The sequence below is a fragment of the Bubalus bubalis genome, chromosome 21 (assembly GCF_019923935.1).
Source record: "Bubalus bubalis isolate 160015118507 breed Murrah chromosome 21, NDDB_SH_1, whole genome shotgun sequence".
Classification (NCBI taxonomy): domain Eukaryota; kingdom Metazoa; phylum Chordata; class Mammalia; order Artiodactyla; family Bovidae; genus Bubalus; species Bubalus bubalis.
Window position 1 is genome coordinate 59,610,163 of NC_059177.1, and position 21,994 is coordinate 59,632,156.

Sequence of the window (21,994 nt, forward strand, 5' to 3'; positions counted from 1 at the left end):
CCCGGGGGACCTAGGCTCTGGTCAAGCTGCCCCCACCCCACCCCCACCCGCCCCGTGGACAGCTGCACCCAAGGGTGCTCAGACCGTCCCTGGCCTGCACCTCACCCTGAGGTTTTGTGTGCCCCCCAGGGAGGGTCTCTGGGGCCAGGCCTGCCCTTGTCGGCCTGGCCCCACCTCCTGGAAATGGGGCCGCGTCCCCCCACCGCGCCCCAGCCATTGTGTGTCTGACTGTGTGGGGTGTGTGTGTCTGTGTCCCAGCGCCTCTCTGTTCCTTTTTCTGCGTGTTGTGTGGGTTTGTGTGTCCATCTGTGTGTACCGAGGGTGTGTGTCTGTCTGCGGGGGTGTCTGTGTCGGAGTGCCTCTCTGTGTCCCTTTTTCTGCGTGTTATCTGGGTGTGTATATCTGCGTGTACTCTGTGCGCGGTGTCCACGTGTGTGATTCTGGAGGGGGGACGCCCGGGCGGCTGTGTCGCTCCTGCATGCGTGTCTGTGCCGCGGGTGTGCGCGCGAGGTGTGTGCGCGCGTGGGTGTGGCGTGTCCTCCCGCAGCGCGGCTCGTTCGGGGCGCGCCAGTCCCCCGGGCGCCACCCCGGGGCGCGGCCGGCGGGGAGGAGCGCGCGGCGGGCCGGCCGGCCGCACACGTGGGCCCGGCGCCGCCCCCCGCGGCCCACCCCCGGCCGCCCCCGCCGGGAGGGAGCCGGGATAAGTGGCGGCGCGGACGCCGCGCCCTGTCTCCGGAGCGGCGGCGCGCAGCTCTCGGTCCCAGCCGCAGACGAGGACTCGGCGCTCGTGGCCCGGTAACTGCCTGCGTCCCCGCCCCGAGCCGTCCCTGTCCCCCGGGTGCGGCCGCCCCGCGTCCCGCGGTCCCCGCGTCCCCGCGCTCGGCGTGGGCTCCCGCGCCCCTGTGCGCGTGTGCACGAGCGCGCGCGTGTCTGCGTGTGCCCGGCGCGTGCGCCCCGCTCCCTGGCGGCGACCCCGAACCAACTTGTCGCCGCCGTCAACTCCGTGTCCGCGTGTCCGTCCCCCGCGGGCAGCCCTGCTGGCGGGGTTGCGCTCCCGGCACCGGCGGACACGGGCAGGCGGCAAAGTTTTTTGGGGGAGCCTGGCTGACTTTACTGGGGGACCCGCGCTCGTGCGTGTCCGGGGGTGGGGATCTGGGCGCGCGGAGCTGGTGCCCTGGCAGCCGGGGCAGCGGGAGCCGGCCTCCTGGGAACCCTTCTCCCAGCCGCAGGGGTTTGTTTAGGAAGAGCGATGGGGGGCTAGCGCTGGGTGGCTCCGCCCGCAGACGGGGGGGCAGCTCAGGGCTCCGCGCTCCTAAAGCAGGCAGGATCTGGGGCCGGGCGCTGGCCGGGAAGCGGGGGGAGCGCGGGGGGCGCCCCCCGCCTAGATGAGGGGGCTGCCCGGGCTGGCCTGGCCCTGACGCTCGGGGCTGTGTGCTGATGGACCGCAGAAGCCCGGACGTGATGCAGACAGGTTTGTGGCGGCACCTTTAGAATTTCGGGCAGAAGGAATTAACCAGAGCGTCATCCGCCCCGTGACCGCGCCCCTGTGAAACTTCCTTGGGGGTTTTAGCATGGATGGGTGTTTTGCAGCTGGGTCTTTATGCCCACAGAGCTATCATCGCCACTTGATTACAGCTAAAATAGTCTTTAAGATGAAGTTTCCTGAAATGATTTAAAATAAACACAGATGGGGGGGGGGGGGAGAAAGCTGTAATGAGGCAGTTAAAAGATAAAGTGAGCATTTTTCTTAAGAACAAACGGGGTTTTCAGTTTTAAGAAATATATGTATCTGTAAAATTTTTGAAATGGAAGGGTTTTGTTAAAAAAAAAAAAAAAAACTGCTTTAAAAAAACGTTAGTGACTCTGAACAAGGTTTCCCTCCTGACGTCTCTGTTCTGCCACCGCTCTGACCTTGCACCATTCCCTCTCCTCCCCAGCACCTGAAGATCCTTTCAGAATGCCAGAGGAACGTCCCCCCAGGCTGACCCCGCAGAACGTTCCCTACCAGGACCTCCCTCACCTGGTCAACGCTGACGGGCAGCACCTCTTCTGCCGGTACTGGAGACCCTCGAGCGCGCCCAGGTCAGCCTGCCCCCGGTGATGCTGAGGGTGGCCCCCAGCGGCGGCAGGGGGTCACGCCCCCTCCCCCTTCCTGTGCAGCTCCTGCGAGGCCACTCTCTCCATGACCTACTTCACGGGCCGTTTTAACGTTGAGCCCAGCAGGCTAACAGGCTTATGCTTCATCTTTTTTAAAATTAAGAAGCAGGAGTTCTATTTCAAATATGACAAGTAGGATGTGAGTTCTACCGTATGGTGGTTTTCACAGGACTTTATTTTTTTGTGCTGGAGTTGATTTCCTGTTGAGCAGACATGCCTTTAAAATCCAACCCAACAGTGACCAAAAACCACCTGATCAGATAAAATCAAAATGATGTGTATAAATAGTAACTTTTGTTCTCTGTCCAGTTTGACTGTGAGCCTCAGAGGGTATCATTCGTGTGTCAGAGAAGGAAGGGGGTCTGCCTGTCTCCTGACTTCTTGCCAGCTCAGTTACTTGGTACATTTCCCATCAGGGATTATGTCTTGCTGTTAGAAACAGGCGTTGGGAGGACGCACGGTGAGACAGCTGGTCTCCTGCCACTTCCCTCCGCGCGCATGAACCGGGGAAAACCCTGCTTGTTTGTGTTGTTCAGGGAAGGAGACGATTTGGGGCCAGCTGGCCTGGCGACCAGTCAACGCTCCTGCTCCGCGGACGTGTTACCTGCTCCAACAGGCCTCTGGTCCCCGGAGGCCCACGTGTGGTGTGGGCTGTGGGGTGGGCTGCAGGGTTGTGTCTCCCTCACGGGTTCAGTCGTTACCCAACCCGAGCACAGGCATAAACTTTCTCCTCCGGTTTCAGCACGGTGTGTATAGTCCAGGTAGCTGCACATTCAAGACGAGAAAATCAACAAGAGGGCAGAGACGTGGACCGTGAAGACCTGGTTTCGAGTCACAGCTCCAGGGCAGCCGGATAAACGGCTGTTAGTGGGCGGTTAATAGTCCTAAGGTCTGGCGTTGTCTTGCTTAAAGCTCTCTGGAGGAGAGCGCTGGAGGGGGCGCGGGTGGGTGTCAGGTGGGGCGGGCGGGGTGGTCAGGCGTCCTTGGCGGCCCTTCTGGCTCGCAGCGGCCCACTGAGGCTTTAGCTTCTAGCCGCCCTGCGGTGCACGGCCCGTTTATTTGCTCAGTGTGCGCGAAGAAGACACACTGCGCGTGCACTTGGTGATTCTGAGCCTCAGACTTTGGGGGCTTCCTTCGTGGGAGGGAGGCTGTCCTCACTGGAGGTCAGCGGGACAGAGCCCCCCGGCTTCCGACGGGATGGGGCCGCCCTTCCTTGAGCTGCGCTGGCCTCACAGTCTCCACCCCAGTGGCCTTGGGCCCACTTCCTTGCTTTTGCTCCAGTTAGAGACGGCACCCCCGCCTCCGCCAGTTGTGTTTAAATCTCTTGGGGTCCGTGTTTATCTCCTGCTGGGAATGAGAATGGGATGGGTGCGGGCCGCGCTGGGTTCCGGGCTTTGCCAGAGAGACCCCCCCTCCGCCCCTGCCGCCTGCTCGTCTCCAGCCTCTCACATGATGCGGGTTCATGACCTCCCTTGAGGGGCGGCCCCCCCCCCCCCCCGGGTAGAGGACCTTTAAAACCCATCCCCACCAGTCCTGACCCCTCGGGAGGTCCTGGAGGCCCCTGCGGTGACAGACGCCGCTGCATCCTGGGGTCCCCGAGGGATCAGGCCAGGCCGAGTGGGGGTGGGCGGGGGGCGCCTCAGGGCAGAGTCTGTGCCTGCTGGTGGGGCTGCATCTCTGCGCCTGGGCCCAGCCACTCTGTCAGACTGACTGCCCTGCCCTCCTGCAGGTGGGCGACAAGCCTGCTGCTTCTGGAGCAGAGTCGCCCGCTGGGCTCAGCCCGCCCCTCCAGGGAGCATCCTCCAGGGTCTTACCCCCGGGTAGCTCAGAGTCTTCTGTGCTCTGATCCTCGGGGGAAATACCACCAAATGTCCCTTCTCTCCGCTCCTTTTTAAAGATTTTCCCGTGGAGGCCCTAGGGACCTCAGAAGCCCCTGCCTTATAGACTGTGCCTGATAGAGGGGTCTTAGTCATTGTGAGTCCGAGGCTGAAAGCCCGCTCCTGGTCGCGCCGAGGCAGGTTTGTGCTTGCCTGGTGGCAGAGCTTTACGGCGACGGCGGATACTGACCATCCTTAGGATGCAGCAGAATGGGCTCCCATGAAGTGGGTCTCAGGCCTGCTGTGGCCTCTGGCCGCGTCTCTCAGATGTGATCTCAGTTTTATCTTCCAATCAACCCGTGAGGCAGGTGCTGTCCTTGTGAACCCTTTTAAGAGCTGGTCCAGCTGGATTTTGTCCACATTCCTCTGGTTCCAGTGAGCAAAACAAGACGTCCGTCCTGGGACTGTCTTCCTGATACATTCTTGCTTGTTTTTGTTAGGGTGAAGGTCGCTCCTTACCGAACGGAGCGATAGGATCTCTCATTGTGATCGTGCTCAGCAGTGTCCCCACGGACGGTGGCCCTCCGGGCTCCTCTGTCCATGGGCTTCTTCAGGCAGGAACACTGGAGGGGTTGCCATTTCCTCCTCCAGGGGGTCTTCCCCACCCAGGGATCAAACCCGCGTCTCCTGCATCTGCAGGAGGATTCTTAACCACTGAGCTGCTTGGGAAGCCAACAGGGTCATTATTCTTACTAATTGTTTGCTGGCAGTAGGTTAAAATGTGATCTGTTCTGAAACCCCAAACCTTCTTATGGCCCTGGGGACTCGCTGCCTTATCGAGACTTGGGACTTTGGAATTTTTAACATCCAGGTTCTGCGGCAGGGTTTCCCTGATGGTGTTCTTGGGGTCATGGAACTGTCTGGGTGGGACGTGAGCTGCTCTGTCATGGCTCTCGTGCCCTGGGATGGTATTTCATGCCTTGGGATTCAGTTTACCTCTCAGTCCACCTAAAGGGCAGCTTTGAATTACCTTCTGAAGTTACTCAGCCATCCTGGCCCCCCAGAACGGCTGACAGGTCAGCAGCGTTGGGGCCCCAGGGGTCTGACGAATGCAGCGTCCGGTTGGATGGCTTGGATCCGAGGAAGTCCTCCCTTGGTTCTGCCAGATGAGGAGGGCTGCAGAGACGTGTGATCGCACGGCTGCAGGCCTCCTGGGTGTTCAGGGCCTGGCGTGGACGCGTCACGCCCGTCTGCCTGGGGGCTGACCGGGCAGTCTGAAGCAGACCCTTGTGGGATAAAGGCCTGGGTGCCCTGCGTCTCCCCTCCGAGCAGGGGGCTTCCTTGTGCCCAGCCCGCGCTCCGTCTCTGGGGAGCCCCCACCCCAACACCACGGAGCTGAGCAGGCTCCCTTCCTGTCGATTCATTCTCACGACAGCTGGTGTCCCCGGGGGGCCGCTTCAAAGAGTGCCGTTCCTCTGCTGGCCGGGGACCTGGTGTAGACACCTGGGTGACTCTCCCTTGAAACAGTTCCAGATCCGGGTCCCCTGCAGGGACCCCCCAGCCCGGGACCCTGAGGCCCACCTCCTTTCCTGCCTCCTCTCGGGGGCTGGCCTTCCTCTGAAGGAGGGTGACATGGCATCCTTTCTGGAACCTCCCTGTGGGCTCAGAGCCTTGGCCTCTGTTGGTGGGCCTGGAGTCCACAAGCCGAGGCCTCCACCTCTTCCCTCTCCGACGTGCCCTGCTCTGCCCTGGGTCATGCTGACTGCATCTCTATGAGGCCCTTGGCATCTGCCTTGGGAGTTGTGGCCAGAGCCGTCTCAGGACGCTTCCTCCCACCTATGCAAATTTACCTGAAGAAGAAGCAGCACTTGCCGGGAGCTGGGATATATTTAAAGGCTGGAGAACACCCCTCCCTTCCTGCCGCCCTCGTACCGTCCTCCCATCAGCCACCAGCCCCTTGGGTCTGGCACCTGGGGCTCTGGAGACGGAGCTCCTCCCGGCCAGCCGGGTGCAGACCGTGGAGCGTGGAGCCTCCGCCATCCGGCCGGACCCCACTGCCCTCTGAGACCCTGTTCCCCTGGATCAGCTCCTGTCTGTGTCCTCCCCTGCCTCCGGTTTGCTCTCTGGGTTGTGTGCCCCCCGCGTAGGGTGTGGGCACCGTGTTCTGGGTGGCGCTCCCCGGGGTTCTGTGTGTCTCGAGGGGGTCTGCCTCCCTGGGGCCCCTGCTGCTCCCAGTCCCTCGTGGTCCTCCCCCCTCCCCGAACTCCTACCAGCTGTGTGACTAGGCGTGACCACATCGCTGCCTTTGGTTGGCATGTCCCCAGGGCCAACCAAATCCCACCCCTTGTTCAGTCTCTCAGTCATGTCTGACTCTATGGACCGTCGCACGCCAGGCCTCCCTGTCCATCACCAACTCCTGGCATTTACTCAGACTCATGCCCATCGAGTCAGTGATTCCATCCAACCATCTCATCCTTTGATGTCCCCTTCTCCTCCCGCCTTCAATCTTTCCCAGCGTCAGGGTCTTTTCTAATGAGTCAGCTCTTTGCATCAGGTGGCCAAAGTACTGGGGCTTCAGCTTCAGCATCCGTCTTTCCAGTGACTACTCAGGGCTGATTTCCCTTAGGATGGATTGGTTGGATCTCTGTGCAGTCAAGGGTGTCCCATCCCTTAGGTTCCACCCCTTACTCGTCCCTGAAAGTGGCCCTAGGGGCCCAGTTCTGGGTGTGTCCATTCTTCCCACTCAGCTGTGGTCACACTTCCGCCCAACAAGCCAGTCAGGAGTCGCTGGTTTACTGATACCAGGAAGCTGGCACCAGGGTGGGGAGACAGTGGTGACGATCTCTGTGTCTGAGGAAGAGGGGGTGGTTACCATACAATGTGGAGGTACCTCGAGACCGGGAAGGGGGCAGTTTCCTGGAGGCTCAGTGGTCAAGAATCCGCCTGCGATGCCAGAGGCCTGGGTTCAGTCCCTCGGTCTGGAAGATCCCCTGGAGAAGGGAATGGCAACCCACTCCAGTATTTTTGCCTAGAGAATCCCATGGACAGAGGAGCCTGGCGGGCTGCAGTCCATGGAGTTGCAAAGAGTCAGACATGACTGAGCGAGTAAACAGCACTAACCGGGAGACAGGACAACGGCCGGGCATGGTGCGAATTAGAGAAAGGGCTGCACGGGGTAGACACGGCCCCTCGGCGGGAGGTTTGGTGATCAGAGCACAGGCTCCCGTTCACACTGCCAGCCAGCACCCTTGAGCGGTATTGCTCTCGTGAGAAGGATGTGCAGGGCCGGGAACCACGGGAAGCTGGAGACGGGGGAGAGGCCGGCCTCGGGGTCCTGCCGGCTATGGGCAGGCTACAGGCTTGAGTTTGCACCTTGGTGGGTGGGCAGCCAGGGACCAGCTTCAGGCCCAAAAGTCGTGCAGTTGGGCTTGTGGCTTGAGCTCAGCTGGAGGGAGGTGTTTGCCGTGATGCAGGGTGCAGGCAAAGGGGCTGAGTCAGCCCCTCGAGGTGCTGGGGACGGAGCTTGCTGGGTGGTGATGGAGGGTTCCCAGGGGTCTCCCTGGGTGCACAGAGAACGTGGGGTCCCCTGCATAGCACACCTTCAGCTCACTCCCGTCCAGAGACGCCGGGGCTGCTCTCTGATGGCGAGGACCTGTGGACCACCAGGCTGCGGGACCTTGCTGGAGCATTCCCGTAGGGAAGCAGGGCGCAGCGGGGCAGCCGGCAAACCTCCCCAGTGAAATACTGACAGGGGGTGCTGTCAGTTTCCTGAAGGCAAGAGAGGAATCCTGTCTCCCTTTGTCTCCCTCAGAAAGGGCCTTAGACTTCTCTGAGTGGGCTCCTGATATCTCCACCTAAACGCGGAGACCGTGGTCCTTACTCTGTGTTGTATGGCAGCGACATGATTTTTAATCCCATCACTGCCTTCCAGCCCTACCTCAGCGTTCTCTTGCCTATTTTAAGAATTTCCCAAAGTTCCTTCCTCGTGGATGGAGCCGCCGGTCCTCCTCCTGGTGTTCCCGCCTCTGTTGCAGCAAAGTGCTTGATTTTTAAATAGGGCATCTCTTCCGGGCTTTTTTTTTTTAAGACTCTTCGAATAGCAAAGATCTTTTTGATGGCGAGAGGAAAGGCCACTGCTGTTCTTGCAGTATTCTCGCAGTTGGTTTTTCCAACAGCTTCGTTAAGGCATAATTTTTTGCAGTTGCTATAAGAATGTTCTGTGGATACAAGTCGGGCTTTGTTTTTCAGCGGAGTTGAAGAAAAAAAAATTGCAAAATAAGCCGCTCCCTGAAAGGCGGCCATTGTCCACCGTTGTGCATTGCTCAGCACCTTTTAGGTAGAGATGCCCATCCGGGCGCTCTTTGTCCCCGAGTGCCAACCGAACGGCACTTCTCCTGCCAACGGCTCTTCGTGTGTGACTCTGCAGCTGAGATTACAGTGTGACCCTTGTCCCACATTTAGGGTCAGCCAAGTCTTCCGCTGGGGGTGGCGCTTTCATTTCACACAGGCCTGCTCGCTGGGGTGGAGGTGGGGAGGTGGATTCAGTTCAGTTCAGTCGTTCAGTCCTGTCGGACTCTTTGCGACCCTATAGACCGCAGCACCCAGGCTTCCCTGTCCATCACCAACTCCTGGAGCTTTCTCAAACTCATGTCTATTGAGTCGGTGATGCCATCCAACCATCTCATCCTCTGTCGTCCCCTTCTCCTGCCTTCAGTCTTTTCCAGCATCAGGGTCTTTTCCAATGAGTCAGTTCTTCGCATCAGGTGGCCAAAGCATTGGAGCTTCAGCTTCAGCATCAGTCCTCCCAGTGAATATGCAGGACTGATTTCCTCTAGGATGGACGGGTTGGCTGCCTCACCTTCTGCAGAAAGGTTCAGAGGAGCTCTTACTGTGGAGTCGCCACTCCGTCAGCGTTGAGAAGGAAGAGGGCAGGAGGGTGGCCGGGAGAGCAGAGCAGAAGGAAGGAGACAGGGCTCAGGAACTGCATCCTCAGGGGACGTCAGGGTGAAGGGGAATTGGACCTTCCTTTCCTTGAGCAGAGTCCTTAGAAGGCTCCACGGGCAGGATGGACAGAGAGAAGGGACCTCCTGCGCTCTTCAGGGCTCTCGTATCTGGGGTCGTGGGTGCGGCCCCTGGAAAGCAGGTCTCAGGGGGCTGACTGGAGGAGGGCCTGGGTCTCCAAGCTCTGGGAGTGCTTCTCAGCCCTGCTCTTGGGGCCCTGGTGCACACACGTGTCCCTGGCGCTGAGATCCGGGCCGCCCTCGGCAGGAGCTCAAAACCATATGTCCCCCTGGGGGCCCGGGTGTCTGAGCGTGTGGCTGGCGGGGCTGAGCACGAGGGGACCCTCAGAGGCGGCAGTTCTCCCCAGCCGTCGGGGCTTCCTGGGGGTGGTGGAGGCTCTAGGGGGTGGGCTTTGTGGACCTCGGAGTGCCGTGGGATGTGAACGTCCTCCCTTACTTAGAAAGCACGGTGGGTCACCCACTCCCCAGCCCCTCAGGGTGGGGGCAGCCCGGGACCCCAAGGCTCAGTGCCAGCTGCGTCGCCTGCAGTGGGAGGATGGCATCGGAGGGTGTGCACGGGCCCCGGGGGCTGGTATGGGGCCACAGGGGCATCCCCAGGGCTGGCTTCCTTCAGCCCAGTGCCGCCCCACTGTGGGTTTAGACCGTGGGGCGGCTTTCCCAGGAGGCATCCAAGCAGACCTCCCACCCGGGGCTGGGCTCTCAGAAGGCCTTGCTGCTCCACGCTTCCCTCAGATGCCCACCCCCCGTGTCTCCGTCTGGGCAGTCCTGTTTTCAGTGGTGTGAAGCATGTGGGCGCCTCTGCGGAGACCAGGGAGGCCGAGGACCAGGGCAGCCTGACCTCAGGGAGATGCAGGAGACCGACGTAGTACCTGGGGGCACTGTGGGGCCCGGGGAGCCCAGGAGGCCTCGAGAAATGGAGCAGCAGAGGATGTGGGCTGGGAGGGCTCCACGTGGAGCAGGGAGGAGGGAAGACGGGATGGAGGGGGAGGACCCCGAGCAGGGAGCCAGGGGCTCGGGTCAGGCCGGCCTGGTCTGAGCAGGGCGGTTTGCCCCAGGCCGTCCGCGTGGCCAGAGGAGAGATGAGGGGCCCTGCTTGGGAAACTCGGTCTTTAGGTGCTCCAGGCACTTCGCTCTGTTCATGCTGTTCAGTCCGTCGTGCCGAGACATCTTTCAGGGGAGACTGGTGTCTTGGGGCCGCATGGCAGGATGGTGCCATGGACAGTGGTAGACCTTGGCAATGGGAGACCAAATGGCAGGCCTTGGAGGCAGACCCAGAACCAGCCTGAGTCACACGGTTGGGGTGGGGCTGGAGGCTGTCCCTGGACCTGAGAGCCAGTCTTCTCGTGGTGAAACAGGGGCCCCTTTCCCCTGGGTGGTCGTAGAGTCAGACGCTGGGCGTCCGTGGGGTCAGTGCCTGGCACCAGTTACGAGATGTGAGCGTGTGGGTCGTCTTGGGCTCCCCCACCGCCCACCAGGTGGGTTCTGGGGACCACCGTGGGCTTGTCTGTCATCCACCATAGTCCCTCCACCCTCCCCACCAGCATCAGTCACAGGCACCCCGCGTGCGAGGGATGACCTTCCTGACGTCCGTCTTGACCTCCCTCCCCGTGACGCAGGCGCCTCTGGGCTAGTTACTTAGCAGAGCCATTTCTGTGAGATTTCAGACACCGCGAAATCATCCATTCTACGGGTGCTTGGTTTACAAAGTCGTGGGGAAGCTGTTGGTGGTGCAATTCTTTCTGAGATAACACGCAGTTAGCAAACTCGATGCTTCGTTTAATGTCACATGAAAACCTCTGTACCCGTGTTGGAGGTGTGACCCTTGACCCGCTGGAGCACCGAGCGACCCTTAGGGAGGGGGCCTGGGGGTCAGCGTGCCCAGACCCACCGCTCTCAGCCCCGTCTGCAGCGGCCTCAGCGCTTGGCATCTGTTTTCTTCCCAGGCCCCACGGCGTGCTCGGGTGTGTGGAGGTGCTGGCACTTGGGCTGGGCTTGTGCTGCGAGGGCCTCCCTGGCCCCTGGCGCGTCTGCAGGGGCAGCGTGTCAGGAGGTCTCTGGTTGGCAGCCCGTGCTGGGCCCCGTGGGTGTCTCTGTGCGTCTCTGGTCAGTTGCTCCCCTCGCAGGGCAGGCAGCCGGCCGGGGCCTGCTGGCCTCGAGTGTCTGCCCCTGGCAGGCTGTTGGTCTGTCCTTCCCCACGTCCCCCGGGGCAGCAGGGTGGCAGTGTTTCAGGGGCAATGAGAGAGCAACAACACGCTTTCCAAGTCTCTGCTTGGGTCAGGTTTGCAAGTGTTCCGCGGGCAGAGTGAGTCAGCCCACAGGCGGTAGAGGCCCGTCCACGGAGCAAGGTTGGGGGAGGATGTTTCGTGGCTATTTTTGACTCTGTCGCTGAGAAGGGACGTTTGTGCTGAGAGCTGGGACACCAGGGTTGGAATTTAGTTTCTGCCTCTGAGCGCCTCTAGATAAAATGCCATCAGGTAGACTTTCCAGTAGGCTTCCAGAGCTTGCGATTTTATATAAGTCTGGGCCGGTTTGCATCTCACGCTGGCGACACAGCCTGTGAGCTTCTCCAGGGCAGAGCGCAAGCTTCATATTATCCTGTCGTCCTCAGCTCTCACCCCCGGTATAGTTTCATGTCTAGCACAAACCAAGAGATCCGAACATGTTTGTTGAATGAATGAGTGAACTTCCTGTGTTTATAGGGTAAGGCAGTTGGGCGGGATGATTCTCAAAAGTCCCTGCCAGCACGGTTTTCTAGGAAAGGAGCAGCATTTCCACTGAGTGTAGACCAGAGGGGCTTACTGTCTGTGCCGAAATCAGGGCACCTGCAATTCGGAAGCGGCAGTGAAGGGAGTGAAGGGAGTTCATAACAGCTAAGAAGAGAATATTCCCTACAGGCAGGCAGTCCCCTGGACTGCTAGGTGGCTGGGTTTTAACCATTTTAACTTTGAAGTAGAATTTGAAGACACACCTGTGAGGGGGGCCTGCAGGACAGCAGAGAGTGTTTTCTGAGTCAGCGCAGAAGTCAGCACGGGTGCCAGAACCTGGGGTGGGCTCAGCTTCCTCTTCACGTGCGGACGATGCAGCAGGTGGTGCCTGAGCTGCAGGTGTGAACTCAGCACCAGGGTAGAAAGCGACGGGGGCCTCCGAGTGCCTGAGGACTCGGGGTCCGCTTGACCGCAGAGCCCCGATCGCGTGAGCTCTTTCTGAGTCTCGTGTGTGCCGGGCCTCATTCTGGTGTGGAGACCCTGAGGCGGTTCAGCAGCCCCTCTGCCTTGGAAGACCGCTCCCCTCGTGTGTCAGGGAGACAGCATCAAGCACCGCGGCAGTTTGCTTGTGAGGGTCATGCTTTCTGGGGAGGTTGGGGAGGTTCAGGGAAAGGTTTAGGTGACTTTAAACCGACCCTTGAAGGTGTTGAAGGGGACTGGAGGAGCCACTTCCACGCGGGCATGGAGCATGCTCTGAAAACAACAAAGTCTTTTTCAGCCTGACGTCTGCGGTGCACGGTGGGAGATGCGTTTGGAATGGCTGGTCTGGGAACTGGAATTTGAATGGCCGTTGTGTTAGTCTGCCACAAAGGGCCACAGACTCGCTGGCTTAAACAGCAGAAGGCTCCTTTGCCCGGTCCTGAGGAGCCGGCGGGTTGACGTCTAGTGAGAGCGGCTTCTGGCTCGTAGGTGCTGTCCTCGTGTGTGCGGTGGCCTCTCTGCTGTCTCCTGCCGATGGGGTAGATGCTGGACGACTGGACGAGCGTCCTGACTTTTCACGCTTGTGCTTCTCTGGTTTCATGGCAGACGCCCCAGCCCGTCTGCAGTCGCTGTGGGCTCGGCCCTCGCCTTGGTGTCCTGTGTCTTAAGGCCATCTGCTGTCAGCACACCACACTGGCCGACTGGCCGAGGCAGGTTCAGATGTGAGAGCGGGCAGTGCCAGGGGTGAAGTCTGCCTGTGCCCTGCAGACCCAGCAGTGGCCTGGTCTATTATTAAAAGACTTAAAATAAGCGTCTTTTCAACAAACGGTGCTGGAACAGTTGGATGGGTGTGTGTGCACTCAGTCGCTCAGTCATGTCCGACTCTTTGCGACCCCGTGGACTGTAGCCGCCAGGCTCCTCTGTCCATGGGATTCTCCAGGCAAGAACACTGGAGTGGATTGCTAGTTCCTCCTACAGGGGATCTTCCCGACCCAGGGATCGAACCCGAGTCTCTTATGCCTCCTGCATCTGCAGGCGGGTTCTTTACCACTGGCGCCACATGGGAGGCCCTGGAACAGTTGGGTATCTACATACAAGAGGAGGAAGTTGGGCCTCTTGCTCACACCGTGTACAAAAGTCAACTAAAGGACCTAAATGGAAAAGCTGCAACTATAAAACTCTTAGAAGAAAACACAGGAGTAAATCTTCACGACCTTGGATTTGACCATGGTTTCTTAGATATGACCCCAAAAGGACAAGCAACAAAAGAAAAAAAATGACATAGTGGACTTCATCAGAAGGAAAAACTTTTGTGCTTTAAAGTACACTTGGAAGAAAAAGAAAAGACAGTTCACAGAATGGGAGAAAATACATGCAAAACATCTATGTGATAAGGGAATTGTGTCTGAGATATGAAAAGAACGCTTGTAATTCAGTGACAGGAAGATAGCCTCCCTGAAAAAAATGGGCAAGGGATTGAATACCATTTCCCCAAACAGGTATACTCACGGCAATGAGCACACGAAAAGATGCTCAGCGTTAGTTGTCGTTGGAGAGATGATGACAGATCAAAGCCACAATGAGGCACCACTTCCCTGCCACTCGGCTGGCCGTGTGATAGGGACAGGCGACGAGACGGTGGGCATGTGGAGTCTGGAGCCTTGTGGCCTGCTGAGCGAGGTTAAGATGGTGGACCTGCTTTGGAAACAGGCTGACAGTTACTCAGAGGTTAAACCCTGTTAGCATATGACCCTGCGGGTCCATCCCGAGGTATGTATCGAAAGCAACTGGGGACTAACAGGTCATATATTTAAAGTAGAGAAACAGGGACCTGTGTTGTGGCATAAGAACCATAGTCGTTGCCTTCTATCGCCCATCGGGGAAAAGACCCTGAACAAGATTATGCATCGCTGAACCACTTTGCTATACACCCGGAACACTGTAAATGAATTATACTCATTTTTAAAACATTGAAAACGTGTCCACACACCTGTACACCAATACTCGTGACAGTGTTATTCCTAAATAATAGTCAAAATGTGGGAACCAGCCGGATGTCCATCACTGGTGAACGGATACATAAAGCGTGGCGTGTCCATACAGAGGAATGTCGGGCCATAGAAAGGGAGGAAATGCTGGTACATGGATGAACCTGAGACAGTTACGCTGAGAGAAGCGAGTCACGAAAGGTGACGTGTTGATATGATCCCGTTTTCATGAAGTGTCCAGCCGAGGCCCATCTTTGGAGAAAGAAGGCATATTCCTGGTTGCCGTGTGCAGGCGTGGAGGTTGGGACAGCTGAGGGTGACAGCTAGGGGTAGGGCTTTCTTTTCAGGGTGATGGAAATGCTCTAAAATCGATTACGAGGTGGATTATACTACTCTGTAAATACGCAAAAAACCACTTAATTGTATACTTTAACAGAGCAGATTATATAATCTGTGAATTATATCCCATGAAAGCTCTTACCAAAAAAACATGAATACCTAAGAAAATAAGAGGTGTTAGGCAAACATTTTTAATGATGTTTACCAAAAAAACCTAATGACACAGAGTCACTTAGGATATGATGGTACAAGGGGAAACCAGAGTATAAAACGGTGATCTCAGTCGTATTAAAGAGACAGTCATGGAAAAGAGATTACAAACACGCCTATAAAAACGGAATGCATGTCCTCAAGCCTCGCGCCGTCTTTGGAAAGCCCCCGCTCAAGTCTGACACCTCGCTGGACTCCTCCTGGGCTTCGCCTCCACGAGTCTCGCACCATCACAAGGGGGTGATGTCACGCTTGCTGTTTCCCTGACGTGGAAACGGGCCCCAGAGAGTCTCATGCTAATGAACGCGGAGCTGGGATTTGAACTCGCGTCTCTTTGCTCTAAAAGCACTGCTCTTTCCAGCACCCAGCTCTGCCTTGTAAAGACATACAGAGCTGTCTGTAGTGCCCGGCTGTGTGCCCAGGTGCCCTATAAACCACCCCCCCACCCCGACAGATGGGAAGACTGAGGCTCGGCAAGGGGCTCCGACCAGTGGCCTGGGTGGAGTGACAGGAGTGGAGAGAGCCCACGGTGCCCGGTCCTTCCCCTCCCCCTGTGTCCTCTGACGATGCTTGCCTGGCTGGAGCTGCCTAGCAGGGTCTCAGCAGAGCTCCGAGGCCCGAGCTCTGTCCCCACAGAGCGGTGAGCCTGTCCCCTGAGCTCATCTCTGTGCTCCTCTTCCCTCTCCTGCATTCTCAATAAATTCCTGATTGTTTATCGCCATCCGCTTGGCATTTCACCACCCAGAAGGACTTGGAGCCATCTGCAGACTTGGAAAGTTCATGCTGTTCTCCTTCCAGGAAAAAAAAAAAAAAAAGACTGTTACATAAGATGGGGCCAAGCACATTCTTACAGGAAGGTTGGGAGCCACTTGTGAGACCGCAGGCCCCCTGCTTTCTCCGCCCGCCGTTGCATCATCCAGGTGCAAAGTCACTCGCTGCTGTCAGAACATGCTTCCTCGCAGAGGCGTCAAGAAGGATCCGAGTGTCTCCCTGAGATCCACGAACAGCTTCAGACGCCCTTCGGGTCTGAGGAGAGGCTCCTCCTGGAGAACACGCAGGCCGTGCTCTCGGGCTGTGTGCTGGTCGCCTGTTCTCAGCAGGGACGGGTCGTCTCCGGGGCAGGCGTCCCATGGACCCTCCACACCTCCCCCCCAGCGTCTCTCCAGCTGCAGCCATCTCTCCTTCAGCCTCCAGGCTCTCCCCTGCTCGCTCAGCTTGTGTCATTGAATTTTGTTGTCGTAAATAAAATGTGCTGTTTTTGCGTGAGCATGTTCATGGTAAGACATTGAGAAACGAAGGGAAAGTAAGGAGCTTGGACGATTGATTCCCCACACCCGCTGGACGGTCCTTGGTAACACTCACTGACTCTGAGGAATTGGAAACCGCCGTGCGGATAGATGGTCAGTCCTGGCTCTGCAAATGGAGGGACAGAGGAGCTGGGACCGTTCACTCCCTTGCAGGAAAGGGGTGGCTGGGGCAGGACCTGGAGGTCTGAGCCGAGTGAGAGGCGAAGGCCCACCTGCAAGGAGCCAGGCGGGCGAGGCAGTGAGGGACGGGTGACCGGTGGCACAGGGTGCTAGCTAACCCTGCCAGCGTGGCTCTGAGCCGAGGTGACCTTGGTCTGGTCTGGACAGAAGTCTGCTGTCCAGGGAAGAGGTGGCATCCATCCGCCTGCCGGCCATACCCTCCTGCTTTCAGCCACTCATTCTGGCCTCCCTGGCAATGGGGCTTTCTTTTATAAAAATACCTTATGTGTGTTTGGCTACACGGGTTTTTCTCTAGTCACAGAGGCCGCTCCGTGGCTGTGGTGCTCAGGCTTCTCCGTGAAGAGTCTTCTCTTGTTGCCGACCACCAGCTCCAGAGCATGTGGGCCCGTAGTTGGGTGCACGGGCTTAGTTGCTCCATCGCATGTGGCATCTTCCTGGGTCGGGGATCAGACCCCCGACTCCGCACTGGCAGGCGGGTTCTTTACCGCTGAGCCGCCAGGGAGGCCCACGCTGGGGCTTTCTGCCTCCTCATCCCCCCAGGACCACTTGGAAGTTGGCCTCCTAACTGACCACCTCTTACAGGGGTCACCTCTGTCTGCAGCCTCGCTCCTCTGGGTGGTCTTCAGACGTCCGGTGGTGAGAGCGGGGCCCAGTGCCCACCCACACCCGTCAGGGGAAGGACCCCGGGGAGCCGCATTCCAGTTCCGTGCAGGCCGCCTGTGTGGGGCCGGCCGCAGTGTCCGGCTTGAGAGTCCTGCCTTCGCTGTTCTCTTGGACTAGACCTTCTTTTTCATTGCACGTCCATTTTGGGCGGGAAGTTTATTCTAACTCAGGGGCTGGAAAGCTAGCCTGAGATGCCCTCAGCAGAAGGGGAGCACGGGGCACAGGAACACCCCCAGCTGCGTCTCAGCTCTGGCTCCTCTCGGCCCAGAAACCAGAGCCACCTCGTGCTGGAGAGCTGTTTCAGACAGACCGGCACCTCGCCGAGGCCTCCCTACCCACCTGGAGGACGCGATGGGGGGATTAGGCGATCCTGACGACCCAGTGTCCATCACTTAGCGCCGGGCCTCCAGTGTTGGGCCCAGGCGCCCGTCTGCGTGGGAGCCCGTGAGACGGGAGTGCCCGCCCTGTGACACGCCGCACCGCGTGGTGAGCGCTGAGATTTCTCCCGTCCCTTCCAGAGACCGGAGGTCTGGCTTCTGCAGTGTGCACATGCCTGCGATCACAAGGCCTCCCCCACCCGCGTCCCGACGAGAGCCTGCCGCCGCTCTGTTCTTTGTGGGACGGGACACCATGGCCCTGTGCCCATGGTGTCCCTGCTGCTGTGTGTCCAGCTGAGACCCTGGGAGGTGGTGGAGGCCAGAGCGCTCCCTGGGCGCCTTCCTGGGGCCTCCGGCGGGTGGCGACCCGCTGCTGGGAACCAGAGCCCACACGGGTCCTTCTCTGTGCAGAGAGGAGGAGACCTGGGCCTGGGACGGAGCCCAGAGCTCTCCCGAGAGAAGCCAGTCCGTCACCCCAACCCCTGGCCTCGGTTCTCCTCATCACAGCCCCTGGTGCATCTGTGATGCTCGCCATTAACGGACGATCCTGAACGTCAGGCTGTGTGCTTCTGCGGGCAGGCCGTTAGTGATTTCCCTGAGGGCCGGTTCCAAACATTGATCCGGACGCCAGCCCCCCTGAGGAGCCCTTCGGCGTGAGGACCTTTTCAGGGCGGCAGGCGGGCGGTGGCTGCAAGGAGATGCCGCTGAGGACATTGCATTCTTGGTGTCAACGAAGGGCCGTGTTCTCCTGGCCGCTTATGCTACAGACTGCTTTGTCGTGGAGCATAAACCACTCCCCAAGGCCACACCCCAAAAGTGTAGGAAATTCTTTTCGGGAAGGAGCTGTCTGACGTTGGAGGAGTGATAATTTCCGCATGCGTTTCCAGCTTGGTTTATGGGAGGCAGGTATGCGCCTCTTATCTCTGGAGTTCTCGTGTGTTCTTCGCGTCCAGCAGATCCTGGGGGCCTGGTCGAGCTTGGCCCGGGCCTCCAGACCACTCTGCTCATCACATTTTGAGCATGAGGACTGACAGTGGCTTAGTGCCTCTGGCGGCCTGCATCTGGTGCTGTTTGCATTTTGGGTCTTCCCTGGTGGCTCAGATGGTAAAGCGTCTGCCTGCAACACGGGAGACCCGGGTTCAGTCCCTGGGTCAGGAAGATCCCCTGGAGAAGGAAATAGCAACCCACTCCAGTACTCTTGCCTGGAAAATCCCATGGACGGAGGAGCCTGGCGGGCTATAGTCCATGGGATCGCAGAGTCGGATGCTACTGAGCAACTTTATTTTCTTTCTTTGCATTTTATTGGCAGCAAGGAGGCACGTACCCGAGTTAGTGACACCCCATCCGACAAACTCTTTCTCTAAAAAACATTTATTTGTCTGGCTGCCACACCCCAGCTCTTTGCTGCGTCGGGCGGTCTTCTCTCTAGCTGTGGCATTTGGGCTTAGTCGCTCCGCCACGTGTGGGATCTTAGGTCCCCAGCCAGGGATTGAACCTGCGTCCCCTGCAGTGGAAGGCAGGCTCAAGCGCTGGGCCACCGGGGAAGTGCCCTGACAGACTCCTTCCGTTGCTGCTGCTGCTTCCCAGTTTTGCTGAGGTGTTGATGTGCAACGCTGTATGAGCTTAATAAGCTGTGCAGCTTAATGAAATCACGTGGACTCTAAATGAGTATCACAGGAGCTTGTATCTCACACAGATAAAAAAAAGGGGGGTGGACTTTTTTCCCCTTCTGATGAGAGCTCTTAGGATCTGCACTCTTCACAGCTTTCCTGTACAGCATCCAGCAGTCAGTGGTCACTATACGCCATGCTGGACATCGCATCCCAGGACTTGACAAACCAGGAGTTTGTATTACTATCTCTCGACCTTCTTCCAGTCTCCCTCCTCCCACCCCCATCCTTGGTAGCCACAAATCTGGTGCCTTGTTTTAAGAGTGTCTCTTGTTTTGCTCCCCTTTTCTTTTTCGATTCCACATCCGAGTAATGCCACGGTATTGCTTTTTTTCTCTCTGACTTGCTTCACTCAGCATAATGCCCAAGGGTCCATCCGTGTTGTTGCAAATGGTAGGATCTCCTCAGCTCTTGCGGCTGAGTTCTCGGCCGCTGCGTGTGCACACCGCGTCTCGATCTGTTTACCTGTGGGTGGACACTTCGGTTGCTCCTGTAAGGCGGTGACTGGAGACAGTGCTGCTGTGAACAGCGGGCGCTGCGGATATCTCGTGAATATAGCCTTTTCATTTCCTTTGGATACGTTCTCAGAAGTGAAAGTGCTGGATCCTGCGGCAGCTTTATTTTTAACCTTTTTAGGACCCTCCATACTGTTCTCCACAGTGGCTGCAGCAACCGACATCCCCAGCAGCTGCGCAGAAAGGTTCGCCCTCCCCGCGCCCTCGCCAACGTCTGTCGTTTGTGGACTCTCTGGTGGTCATGCTGCGTGAGGTGGCACCTCATGGTGGTTTTGACATGCGTTTCCCTGATGGCTAGTGGCGTTGGCCATCTCTTCACGTGCCTGTTGCCCATTCGTGTGTCTTCTTTGGAGAATCCTGACCCCATCCTCAACCTGTGTCTAGAGGGCCTGGGGCTGCAGGAAGCAGTTCCACGCTGGGGGGAGGGGCACAGCATCCCTTCGCCGCCCCCCCCCGCCGCCCTGCCCGTCCTCTCCACGGCGCTTCACGCGGCCTGGCACGTATTCACATACTGATTATTCTGGCTCTGGCCGGGGACGCGGAGCTCCACCAGGGTAGGGACTTTGTCTAATTCAGATGCGTCCTCAGAGCCTGAGCCAGACCCTGAGCTCAGTCAGCCTGTGTCACTGACGGAAGCAGTGGCTGAGAGAGGGGTGAGCTCCGGGCTGGGGCGGGCGGTCCTGCAGCAGGCGTGCCCCACGCCGTGCGACCGGTGGGGCCAGAGCCGCCTCCGGGGAGAGGTGCGACTGTGTCTGTGTCTGTCTGCGTGTAGACGGATGATGGATGGATGGATACATAGATGTGTGCATGCGTGCTCAGTCCTGTCCGACTCTTTGCGACCCCATGGACTGTAGCCCACAGGCTCCTCTGTCCATGGACTCTCCAGGCAAGAATACTGGTGTGGGTTGCCATGCCCTCTTGCAGGAGATCTTCCCAACCCTGGGATGGAACCTGAGCCTTCAGCAGGTGGATTCTTCACCACTGAGCCACCTGGGAAGGCCAGATAAATAGGTACGATAGGATGAGCAGTGTTTTTCTTTTTCTTTTTAAGAAAGCAGGTGCTCTTAGAAACTTGCTGGAGCCTTGCAGCATCTGAGCTTAGCACCGAGGTCTCGCCGCCCCGCTTGTTAGGAGCTTGCCTGAGCGTGGATGTGAGGGCAGAAACAACAGTTGTGGCAGAAAACCAGTGGCGAACCACACGGGACTCACATAGCATCTGCTTCCTGCTGCAAAGGACGACCGACAGGGCCCAGCTAGGCCGTGTGGCAGGCGGGCCCCCGCCACCGGCTTTCTGGGGCACGCTCTGTGTGGGCCTCACGGCTGGCCCTGTATTGTCCCCACTTCCCAGGAAAGGAAACGGGATTCAGCAGCTGGCCCATGGCGTGGTTAAGGAACCCAGACCCTCTGGCCCCTGCTTGGGTGATGGGCTTGTCCGTGAGGGTCCACGGTTGTTATGGTTCAGCCTGAGCTTTGTGAACGAGAAACCCCACGGCGTGGTGCTCATGTGAGAAGTACGGCGGCCGTGTGTGCAGGTGAAGCTCCCGGGAGCAGGGGTGGAGCCTGGGGCCGAGCAAGGGAAGTGCTGCCTGCCCATCACGATGCTGTGATCGCTTGTCCATTTCACAGCAACTGTTAAGGAGCTGGGAGAGGAGCCGTTGGCTGTGAAACGGGGACAAGCCCAGGGGGCCGGGCCACAGTTTCTCGTGCCCGCCGCTCCCATCCGTTTGCCCCACTGCCCCCGAGACGGGGCGTGAGGCGGGGAATTGCAGAGAGGGTGGGTGGGCTCACTGTGGTGGGGCTGGAGCCAGGAGCGGGAGCTGGGCCCCGGGACCCGGTGGGAGGCGCAGGACTCAGGTTCGAGGCTGCTGGGTACGGTTCTCCTTCTGCCTCTTCTGATGGCGTGTGTGACCTCAGCCCTTTCTGGCTTGGTTTGCTCATCTTTACGTTACAGGGCTCCTGGGTAGGGCCCGCTGGGGTAACAGGTCCAGTTGGGGTGATGGATGCTCCCAGCTGTGTCTCCCGTCCCTCCGGCCGCCCGGGCCCTGGCCGCTGACGGTTTGTTCTGTTGCTGGATGGTGTCCGAGCTGGCCCTGCCTGCCCCCCACCCTCGTGGGAACTCTGCCGCCCCTCGTCCTGAGCTTTGTTACCTGTGACCCCGAGCTGCTTCCCTGCTCCCCGGCTCAGCTGGGTCATCCACGGTCTCGGCTGCCCTGACCACCCTCACCCTCCCGAGACCTCCGTGGCCGGATTGCTCTGGGGGAGCCTGAGCGCAGAGCCTCAGGACAGGCAGGGGTGTGGAGCGCGGGCAGGACGGTCTGGCAGGGAGGGAGGGGGCCCGGGAGGTGCGGGGCTGAGAGCGAGTCAGCTGCCCAAGCATCGCGGGGATGACTCCTGGCATCGGCAGGACGGGAAGCCGCACAGATTGGAGTGGGAGGGGCTGGGGGCAGGGTGTGGAGCCGGGAGGCTGTTGCGATCCTTGGGTCTAGGGTAGCGGGGGCTGGGGGCAGCAGCAGACGGCTGCAGGGGACGCACGTGAGCGGTGCGGCCTTCTGGGGAGCGGGCCCC

The 21,994-nt window shown here is 58.9% G+C and overlaps 1 protein-coding gene across 3 annotated transcripts in view; it reads left to right on the forward strand.

Moving 5' to 3' along the window:
• Window positions 1–628: 628 nt before the first annotated feature.
• MGLL (monoglyceride lipase) overlaps window positions 629–21,994 on the forward strand; it is an 86,882-nt gene continuing 65,516 nt past the window's right edge. Inside the window, exons 1-2 of one of the 3 annotated variants that reach the window (XR_006547300.2) lie at window positions 629–793; window positions 1,937–2,082. Coding sequence is in view for 2 of the 3 variants with exons in the window: in XM_044933686.1 (XP_044789621.1) it covers window positions 1,958–2,082 (125 nt within the window). In the remaining variant the exon portion in view is untranslated. The remainder of the gene's footprint in view (window positions 794–1,936; window positions 2,083–21,994) is intronic. The other 2 variants (XM_044933686.1, XM_025272462.3) reach the window with 2 other exon arrangements.